At 32.9% G+C, this 11,283-nt stretch overlaps 1 protein-coding gene across 1 annotated transcript; it reads right to left on the bottom strand.

The window, feature by feature from the left end:
- Window positions 1-2,853: 2,853 nt before the first annotated feature.
- Window positions 2,854-4,067, bottom strand: LOC130648362 (uncharacterized). Its single transcript, XM_057454388.1, has 3 exons — window positions 3,908-4,067; window positions 3,501-3,602; window positions 2,854-3,089 (listed from the first exon to the last, which is right to left on the bottom strand). The coding sequence occupies exons 1-3, from the start codon at window positions 3,960-3,962 to the stop codon at window positions 2,917-2,919; spliced, it is 330 nt and encodes a 109-aa protein (XP_057310371.1). The 5' UTR covers window positions 3,963-4,067; the 3' UTR covers window positions 2,854-2,916.
- Between the last annotated feature and the right edge of the window lie 7,216 nt (window positions 4,068-11,283).

Here is an 11,283-nt window from a genome sequence, read left to right as displayed (position 1 = left end):
TATTTTCTCTTATATTTCGGATTCATTTTATTAACAGGTTCCCCGCCATTCTCTGCGGCAGAGGTGACTCCATGGCACAAGTAGGTCTGTTTGACAGACATACTTGTGCAAAAGTGGTTTCTTACGTTGAAGATCATTCTTTGGATTCATAATCTTAGGAAGTCATTAGATTCCTTTTAGCAAACGTTTTTTCTGTTTTATTGTTGCCACTCAAACTCTTTGTGCCCTTTAATTTTCGAGGCATTATTTGTAACCAGACAACCAGACGCCGAGTAATGGCCAGTTTTCATGGAGTCAACAATACTAGGGCTTCTTTTCTCCTCTTTCTACACCGACGTCCTTTGTATCAAAAGGAGAAGAAGTCCTGGTGTCTAGGTTGCTACGGCGTAGTTTAAAAAAAATAGAGAGCTTTTACTTTCTTTCTTGAAATAATAAAAGTCGGGTAATAATTGCGGATAAAAGTCTTTTAAAGTTCTGAAAAGACATTTTTTACTTTCAATTTTACTTTCAAATTCCATTAATGATATATGAAACACCTACTACCCGTATTAAGAATATTGTCTATACTTTCTAAACTGCAAAATAAAACTATACAAAATATATATTTTTCTGAAAGCTAGATAAATTTCCTATCGAGTAGTGTCATTTGTGTCACAAAGTAATAAACTGGGAAGACGTAAAAAATTATTAAACACCTCTTGGAGTTGAAGCTAAAAGGTACTCCACTTGTTTCCATTAGTTTAGCTTAAGAAGTTGTTTTTCGTGTTAATAAAATCTTTATTACAAGCTCGTGAGCTTGTATTAAAACGCAAATGTGTCCTACAAGAATGGAAATTTTTGCCTCTCTGAGCACCGACACGGGAGTCGTGGTGTGTTCGAATCTCATCTTGGTAACTATTTTTACTTTTTTTTTCTTTTTTCTTTTTTAAAAAGATAAGACAAGTGTTCAAAACACTTGTTTAACTAACTAGTAAATAAAGGTGTTTCCACCAAACTTTTTAAAAGTGAATGTAGGCAGAATTAACTGAATTAATGAATTTCGCAAATTTTGGGGTTTGTGGGTTTGTGGTCTTTCTTCTTCCTGTCAGTCGGTTCAGCCAAGACGGACCCATCGAAAATTAAAAGTTCGAGGAATTTTCCGTTCAGGAAGGTCTCACAAATCAATTTTGAAAAATAAGTGTGTAACAAATATTATTGCGTATCTGAATAGTAAAATATGTCGTGTCTAACTTCGTAACAAAAATCCCAATTTGATAGACAGCTTTTTGTAAACTTTATTCGCGAGGTTGTTTGCGTATATCATACGTCTTGTTTATTTTAAAGGAGAGGCGAACAAGAAACTATTTTGTGGCAGCCAGAAAATAAATTTTAAGCGAGAGACAAATACATATAGATTTCTAAATCCTAAAATCTGCTAAGATAACTACTATAATACCAAATAAAAAACTATATTTCACGACTAACTACCTATATATCTTTCTAACAACATTTTTACAGAATTCCATGGGCTGCATGGGGTGAAAATAAGTAGGTTTTAAATGTACTTTTTAGTAAAAATCAAAAATAACATCTTTTACTTGAGATAACCAAGAATATTTTACGTACTATAGTAGTAGCAGCTTTTTATAACCTTCGTTTAAACTTCTCTGAACTAAAGAAATATCTGTCATAACCAACAACAATATTTTTTCATGTTTTGAGTCCCTTTTCCACAACATACTACCAACTTCGAACGATAAAGTTTTTTATCATGAGATGGCGCCAAATTTAAATAAATATACAGACCGGAAACCTTCAATAACAAATCGAACGTCCAATATGGTGGCTTCATCTTTCTTCTTTGTTTTTTTACTTTCTTTATCTTTACTCGCTATTTTATTGGCAAGTTAAGTAGTACAAAATAATAAAAATATGTTCTTTACATGTTGTTCAACATTTTTGCCATTTTGATCTTCAACTTTTTCTTGTTAAATCACTTTGTATACATTGACCCCGTGACCATCACAAGAAAGAGAAATATATCCCATTGTTTTTTAAATTAGCCACCCGTTTGACAAATGCGTAAAAATACTCAATTATAAATAATTCAGCACTCACAAAAATGTAAACAAAATGATGTATGGTTTATAGTTAGAGTTTATGGAGCAGGCGAGCAAGCCAATCAGTCTGGTCTTTAAAATCAACACTTATCATAAACTTTTATTCAGCAGCCGTGCCGCAGCGCAGTTCGCCCCTCCTTTAAAGAAAAAAACATCGTTGAAGAGCTCCGGTATGCCCAGAACAATAATATTTTAGTATTGTCTCTACATTCTCTTGTACATTTAAGCCTAAAACGCGGAGGTGTATCAGTGATACACCTGATTCAAAAATTGTTCTTGAGATAATATTTACACTTGTAAACAAATTAAATTTTATTAAAAAAAAACAATTGTTATTTTATCTCTTTTGTGTTGAAAATTTACCCTTTTTTATTTAAAGATTTAAGTGATGTAAAAATCGAAAATTTGGCAAAAAATAAATTTAGGTCTGTTATAAGGCCAGATAAAAAAGTTCATTATTCTTTTGTAGTACGACACGCATTTGTGTGATGGACCAAGGTGCACTTCAATCTCGTCACCACCCCTATTTTTTATTTTTGATTCCAGACAGCGATATCGCTGTCTTGATATATATAAAAGAGCCAACAGACGCTCGGCAAGAGGTTGGACGTGCTTACAAACGCGTTCAAAAGAAGAAGGCGTTCTTCTTAATGAATTTTAGGTCACGATGTGGCGTTAATTCGAAGGAAAGCGTTTAACCAATGTATTCGGTTTGCGGTTGAGGAGGTAGTGCCAAGGTAAATAAAACAGCTGATTTTGTACAGTTATTGTTCAAATTTTTCCGTAAAATCTATCTAAACATTACTTTGTTAAATACTCATTTTTTCCCTCCCCACACAGGATATGTGCGAACAATATGTGGTCCGTATCTTCGGATGAATCGCCGTCCTCTAAAGCGTTTCCATCGACGTCCGCGGAACCTCCAACGCCGACTTCGCCATGGTAACGCACGGGGATCTTCTAAATTTTCATCTTCTTCTGGAAGGTCTTCTGTAATGTGAACATAAAACAAGAATAAATTCAGGGGAAAAACGATTTAAAAAAAACAAATTAGCTAACCTCAGCCTTAATCCCAGGGCTTTTTGTTTTTTTTATATCGCAACGGCGAGACGAAAGAAAGTTCTTCGCCGTTGCGATAATAAAGGCAGAAAGAAGCTCTGGGGTCGAGGTTGCCGTGTGCTTTGACGTCTTCCAATTATAGCGATATTAGAGAGGAAGAAAACACATTTTAGTTGCAAAAGACCCGGCCGGAACTTTAATAAATCTAATACATAAATTTCGTTACCACAAAGACTGCCACATTTTGAACAGAAATACTTAATAATTGAAATGTTTAATAAAGGGGCCAAAGTCCACAATAAGAGCATTTGTATGATCGGAGAAACACTAAGAGAAGTTTACCATCAGAGACGGTAATTTCATCGTCTTCATCATCACTTAAAAGATCTTCAAGTTCTTCGTCACGTTTTGCTTCCCTTGCTTCTTCAAGATAGTCTCTATAATCTGAAAAAAAATACATATGGTAAATATACAATATTAAATTAAATGTATGAAAAACCAGGGACAAGTATATATTGTAAATTCTATTTTTTAACCTGCGGAGGAATATGTGGATACGTAATTCGTGCATTCGTATTATAAAGTGGTAATTTTAGCACACATTGTAAACAAAATACAGCTATAAAAACAAGACATTTTTAATACATGGTTTTTAAGATTATAGAAAGGTTTTATAAATGACAATTTGATTATTTCTTATGTAATACATGTGGTAAGATTAAAAAAATAAAAAATATTGTTGTTGTTACCTGCAAGAGTCACGCCTATAAGGACTAAAAAGCCCAACACAAAAATTAATCTCATTCTAAAAATTTGCCTTCCTTGATATCCTGACACAAAGGGCGGTCCAGACTACCTAACGTCCACTTATCCAGCTTCACGTATTTATACTTATCGCCATCACGTGTTCTTAATTTATTTATTTATTTATTTTGATTCAACACGAAACCTTTTATTTATTCTTTTGTCTGCCACTAAGTGTACTTTCGGTGATCAAATTACTTTCAGTTCAAAGCTAATGTTTGCATTCTTTGAAAGTATCAGAAGACAAATTTTTGCTTGAGGTTGAAGTAGCACAAAAAGACAAACAAATTAATCTTCACAGTAAAGTCAAATAAATAGAGCTTCCAGCAATTATTTTCTACGATGTACTAGTGAATAATAGAGAATTCGCAAATAACGCTAACGTAAAGTTAGTAAAGTACAGAGAAGAAGTACAAATCCTATCGTTATTCTATTTCGATGGAACTAAAATATTTGTAAACATGGCCAGACTGTTTTTGGTTGTAGCTACCCCCTGTTTAGTCCTTTGCATTTTCGTTTTTTTAGTATAAAAAGGTAATAAAAAGGTAATAAAATCAATATTCCCTTTCGAAAAATAAATAAATAGTTTCACCATTGGAAAGATTTTCGTTTTTTTAGTATAAAAAGGTAATAAAAACAACAACAATTTTTTGATACAATAAAGGTATACCGTCACCTTAACAATAATCTAATTATCCAACCTCGTCACCATTCCTATTTTGTCAGTAAACTATTAACGAATGTTACGTTAAAATTAAAATTTGTTAGATTAAAAAGGAGAAGGGAAATGTATGTATGTATGTATGTATGTATGTATGTATGTTATCACGTGTGAATGTTGCAAACACGTGAGGAATAAGTTTGACATTTGTAGATAAGCATAGTAAGAACGCACAGCAAGAGCTGACATGAAATTTCCGATACATTTTTTCGAAGTAGTGTGAATTTTAATCTTCAGCATAAACAGTTGCGTTACCAAAACTTAAGTAAAATTTAAGTAAAATTTAAGTAAAATTTAAGTAAAATTTAAGTAAAATTTAAGTAAAATTTAAGTAAAATTTAAGTAAAATTTAAGTAAAATTTAAGTAAAATTTAAGTAAAATTTAAGTAAAATTTAAGTAAAATTTAAGTAAAATTTAAGTAAAATTTAAGTAAAATTTAAGTAAAATTTAAGTAAAATTTAAGTAAAATTTAAGTAAAATTTAAGTAAAATTTAAGTAAAATTTAAGTAAAATTTAAGTAAAATTTAAGTAAAATTTAAGTAAAATTTAAGTAAAATTTAAGTAAAATTTAAGTAAAATTTAAGTAAAATTTAAGTAAAATTTAAGTAAAATTTAAGTAAAATTTAAGTAAAATTTAAGTAAAATTTAAGTAAAATTTATGTAAAATTTAAGTAAAATTTATGTAAAATTTATGTAAAATTTATGTAAAATTTAAGTAAAATTTAAGTAAAATTTAAGTAAAATTTAAGTAAAGTTTAAGTGAAATTTGGCACTACAATATTTAAGCATTACGCAGCAGTTAACGAAGATGTAGGTTCTATAACCAACAACAGTTTCTCCTCTGTCACATTCTTCAGTAAATAGAATGAGTTCATTCTTACCGTTATTCTCATATATGTTTAACTGTACAATAACTTTTTTTAAGAAAATTTTTTTTCCTAATAATAATAACAGACTAGTAAAACCGTGAAAAGTCTTAAAGGTTTGCCCGTCAGCAAATTATTTACTACGCGGGAAACTAGGAATGTAGCTGCGGGCAGCCATTTTGAACATACAAAACACAGCTATTATTACAACAGAGAAGAAATATTTTACGCAAATTGTGCAACGCATAAGATTTTTTGTTATACACTTCTGTTTATCCGCGGTTAACATTTGTTTTGTTTATCATAATAACTAAGTTGGCGACTTTGAGAAAATGCGGCGGTTGTACATGTACTTACATGTACTGCCCATATTTGTACTTTGTAATTTAAGACCGCAATTTGTGGTCTTTTCTTGAAATTTTGTGACTTTGAAAATTATGAATAATATCGACGCATATACATTCTTAGAAATTGTATGGTATTATGCTTTAAATGTCTCTCTGTGTTCGTGAAAGTTTATCTCACACATCGCATGTTTTTCTTGTTGCATTTGCTATAACACAAAAGGAACAGGATCTTCGTAAGTAAAACAAGAGAGGAAACATAAACTGTTCTATCGACAGCATACCTACAACCGTGGACATAAATATATGCGGACGCCTGAAATATATGCCGGTCCCTTTTTAATTAACTTTGCCTGCTGCCAACTCCGTTCCCAGGGCAGTTTGATATACGAGACCGCGTGAAAAAATAATCCTGGAACCAGGCTGGTCTGTTCTGCTATCTGATTGGTTTTTTTAAGTTCTGTTAATTATGAAAATAAGTTAGGTTCTACATAAAAAAATAACAGAAGGAGAAACGTTTGTGTTTTTTTCTGGATTTATTTTTGCGAAAAAATATTTGGCTTTTTTAGTGGCAGGTAGAACAGATATGTTTAGTACTGAGAACGCTGGTGGTATTTTTATTACGATGGGAGGGTAAGAATGTAAAAGATATTAAAGCTTGGACAAAATATGCTGCTGAACACAAAAACATTTACTGGCACATCTGAAGACAGCAATAACGTACTTCCAGGAACAATTTAGGTAATTATGGCGTCACACGGCAGAGTGAATTTATTTAAGGAAAATTGCCAAATGTGAATATGCCATTCGAAAGAACACAGAATAGAGCAAGAAAAAATATAAAGGAAGACAGTAAGATTTTCAGGCGGTAACGAGATATTAACGTCTCAAGTTTGAATTATGACGTCATCCTATTTACATCTTGAAGTACAAAAATAGAACATCTGAGATAAATAAAACCGTTATAGCATCAGTTTCTGCATCGTCACTTTCATTTATATCGCTATTTAAAGATGACGATCTGTACGAAGATCCATTTATATAGTTGTTGTTGCGAAACACAAAGGCTTGTTTTGCATTCTGAAGATTTGCAATTACAGTTAATCATATTTAAAATTTCAGTTGAAGCGGGTTTCCTTTACATTTACTGAATCGACAGTGAACCACTATCATCGGCGTCCCAACCAACTCCAGATGGTGGTGGTATATTTGGTGTCGACTGCACAACCTCGTCCCCAGGGCATCTTGTATCTTTTCTGACACAGGGACGGCGACACGAACATGGCCCTGGAGGAGGCTGGTCCGATTATGAAACCTGATTTGCGCGAAGGTGTCACATAATCATTGCGTCACAAAAAACATTTTGGCGAGACGGGGAGTCTGGGACGAACATGAAAAAGCTGTTTGTATTTTAAGAAATGGCGGAGGAACTATAGCACAGTCTATACCATTAAAGAATACCCTTCTTTAATTTTAGTGTTATAATAGTAAAGCAGGGAGGTATAAAAGTTTTTTATACCTCCATGGGTAAGCCACAAGTTAAATTTTTTGTTAATGTTGTTGTTTTCTTCTTGTTGCGCTAGCATTATGAAAAATTTTCCCTACAAGCGTTTTACTCGTGCCCAGACTGCGCTGTATGAAAGTTGGTATTAGAAAGCATTACTTAGCAATAAAAGTGCAAGAAATAACATTATAAAGTGATACTGCTTACATGGAAATATTTCAATAGCTGGCAAAGTTTAATAAAACTAGAAAAGTAGCGAGCTAGCACACTATACCTAGCAAACTATCAAGATAAGAAAAAAAGAAAGAAAATCAAATTGTTTCCAAGTGCCCCAGTTTAATTTGCAGCTTTATGCAGAGAATGACATTACATAAAATTACTAGCTAAGGGGACCTAGTGCCGCCCATGTCCTTTATAGACAAAATAATTTTGCACACAATATGTTTTTTTTTACAAAATACTTATATCATTACGTTTTAAATTATTTCAGGTTGTGGTTAATGTGCACGTGTTTTATTACTTTATATATTTTGGTTACCAAAAAGAAATATAAAAAAGCCAGTAGGTTAACCGTCAGAGTCATTTTATCATCGAATGCGCATTTATCGGGCATAATTCAAGAAAATTCAAAGTACAATCTTTAAAAAAATAAAGTTCTTGACTTGAAATTTGTTATGGACTACTAACACGCTATATAGAAATTTCAGAAAATCAAGCAGAACCATATATTAAGGCACATTTTAATTGAGCGTTCAATCTGTCATATGGTTAAATCCAGGATGCACTGAAGATAGTGGTAGATATTGAACAGCTCAGCACTGTCATATATTAGCTCAAGACTTTTAATACTAATTACAATGGTGAATATAAAAAAATAACAAAATAAGTCCACACCAGGTAGTATATAGTGTCCTTTTCAGTTGAAAGTCCCATGTAACTTCAGTAAAAATTAAAATGTTTTTGACAGCATATTAATTTTGACTAAGATACAGGTTATATATGAAACTTTGGTTCATTGAGTCAAATCTCGTTAAATATTACACCAAGAAACACTGTGCATTTGAGGATCAGGTGATGAGGCCTCCTCCAGGGTCATGTTCGTCTCGCCGTCCCGGTTAAAGAAAAGAGACAACAGGCGCTGGGAACGAGGTTGTCGACTGCTAAGATTCTTTGATAATACGTACGAATTAACAACATATGCGAACTCAATATACTTTATTTCAAAAACACAACTCTTCGAACACACATTCGGAAAACATATATATACATACTAAATATCATATCTCAAAACCACACTCCCCCCTACGGGCGGTTTACTACTATAATGTCATCTTAATCTATAAATCCTATCTGTACGTCTTCAGAATTCTCTTCTTCACGTATTCGTATCCTTTCACTTGGGAGTTCAACGGGGTGAAGTTTGTTTACCAGTGTGTTTACAGATCGTGCAACATTTTCGTCGCATACTCGACTTTTGCAATTCGTACGTCTTTGCCGGTTATTTATGCAATTACTTTTCCAAATATCCAAAATGACCGTTTATGTCTATCGTCATCAATTAATACGATATCGTTTACGGGAATAACATTTTTAGAGGACTGTATACAATGTTTATGTGTTTCACGTAAATTTACAACATATTCGTTCAACCACCTATTCCAGAAGTGATTTAATAAATCGACAATATACTTATGTCGTATTATTGGATCATCGTTTCGGTCACCTTTTTTACCGTATATCAAACTACTGGGTGTTAAGATTTCTTCATTCACGTCGTCATTAATAAATGTGAGCGATTATTTAGTATCCTTTCAATTTCTGCAAGAAATGTAAAAAGCTTTTCGTAGTTTACCAAAGATTTACCTAAGCATGTTCGCAAAAATATTTTTACTGACTGAATCAGCCTCTCGAAAAACCCATCCTGCCAGGGGCCGACTTCGACGTTAAAAGTCCATTTGGTGCCATGTGTACTAGCAAATTCTTGAGGCTGAGTACTAGTTATTACGCCCCACTTTGTAATACCTGCCCCACTTTGTAATACCTGCCCCACTTTATAATACCTGTTCCACTTTGCAATAACTTTTGCTTCACTTTGTAATACCTGCCCCACTTCCAGGTTATTGACGTGACCTCTTTTACATCAAGCAACGTGACAAAAAGGCTTAATCACCTCGGGTGATCTACAAATCAAACTCAGATATTGTAAATCAATACTTTACCTCGATCACAGCCCTCTCAAGTTTAATAATAAGAAAGGGGGACCCCATCCGTGTATCAAAACTTCCATTCAAAAATAATGGCAAATCAATTTTGACAGATTAAAAAAAATTGATATTAACAAGCCAAAAATCAATTTTCAATTTTTTCGAAAAATTAAAAATTGACTTCACCTTGAAAAAATCAATTTTTCGACAAAAATGAAAATTGAATTCGAAACAAAAAATTGCGTTTAAAATTAATTTTCTAAACCATTAATGCGAAGTAATAACAAAGAAATGATGTTCTAGAATGAACTTTTAAAACAAACTCTGCGACAACGCTAAAATGTATGTGCAAGACAAAGAAGGGGAATGAACCAAGACATCTGGCACGGGGGTTTGATATGATTATCAACATACGCGTGCTAAGTGTTTAAATATTTCTTTGGAAATAATTTTGTTTGCATTTCCGAATTCAAATATAGAAGCTACGATCTCAAAAAAAGCCATAACTGAGTTTGTCAAAGGAGGGAAAAGTTATAAAGACTATCTGGATTACTTCAATCTCAAAATCCTGGCATAAGAGGTTTATCTGAACGATCAGTTCGTCGTTTTTGTTGTTGGAAGAAGTTAATAAATCAAAGTTGTTCAACGAAGAAATTTAGATACGAGTTTTAAAAACGCTATAATTTTCTTTATCAATTTTACAGCACAAAGAGTGGATGAACTACATTAAAAATTAAATTTTTTTTATGGAATTTTAGTTGAGAACTTTAGTTGTAACTTTTCCGAATTCAAGGTATTTAAAAATCCAATGTCCAAGTTATGCCTTCTTGATGTACTCAATATTTTGTGAACAAATTGTCGAATTTTTTTCACTTCTTGAAGTAATTCCCTGTCCCCCTGGTTTTTTGTACTTTTTCGTTTCCTTGCGAGAGGTGACAGGAAGTTCTCTTCATCGCTTTCTTGTTGCGTAAAGATGCAGCATCTGACAATATTTCAATTTTCTGTTTCCGCACAGCATACAACTTTCTCGAGCCAACTTTCCAAAAAGGGATGCCTGTTAAAGATGATATATATATCATTATTCTTCTGTTACATTTTACAAATGCAACTTATTACACATTAATCTACCTCTTGTACTTTCCTCATTATAATACCTCATACCATTTGAGCCCAAGATTTCCAAGTCGCTTTCTCCCATTTGAGTACGCACATTACGAACTATATAAAGTAGATTTGCTTGATCATCGTTATAAATAGCCACGTGTGTTGTTAGATTATATCTATGGCAGTTGATGGGTGTCCCATTCGGGTCAAGGTCAGCTGTAACAACCTTTACCACTGCCAATATACATCTCCTAATTCAATATTATTGGATGATCGAAACTCTGCGATTAATAGAGAGAGGGTTGAAAAAAGGATTAGGTGAACTACTTGATTGTTGCTGGTTAGTGTTCACCACAACACGAAAACGTCTTTCAGTCTCATATTCGTCTAGATTAAATTTTCCGCTGGTGTTGTCAGGGAACTCAGCTCTTCTGTTACATGCATTTCGGTATATCGGCAAACTGAAAGCAAAATTATTGTTTCAGCAAAGTTAAAATAAAGGATTTAGTTACACACTCTTTTATATAAGAACAATTTTAACACGAACCGACAAAAGGATTAAATCATTCCCCTCTAT

This window comes from Hydractinia symbiolongicarpus, chromosome 7 (assembly GCF_029227915.1).
Source record: "Hydractinia symbiolongicarpus strain clone_291-10 chromosome 7, HSymV2.1, whole genome shotgun sequence".
Lineage (NCBI taxonomy): Eukaryota > Metazoa > Cnidaria > Hydrozoa > Anthoathecata > Hydractiniidae > Hydractinia > Hydractinia symbiolongicarpus.
The sequence above is the reverse complement of the archived record's forward strand: the minus strand, read 5'-3'. Positions and strand labels throughout refer to the sequence as shown.

Bases quoted from the DNA above. Each gene is read 5' to 3' on its own strand.
- LOC130648362 (XM_057454388.1), bottom strand. From the start codon at position 3,962: ATGAGATTAATTTTTGTGTTGGGCTTTTTAGTCCTTATAGGCGTGACT. The intron at 3,603-3,907 runs GTAACAACAACA...ATTTTTTTTCAG, and splicing joins TATAGGCGTGACTCTTGCAG to ATTATAGAGACTATCTTGAA. The intron at 3,090-3,500 runs GTAAACTTCTCT...TTCACATTACAG, and splicing joins TGAAATTACCGTCTCTGATG to AAGACCTTCCAGAAGAAGAT.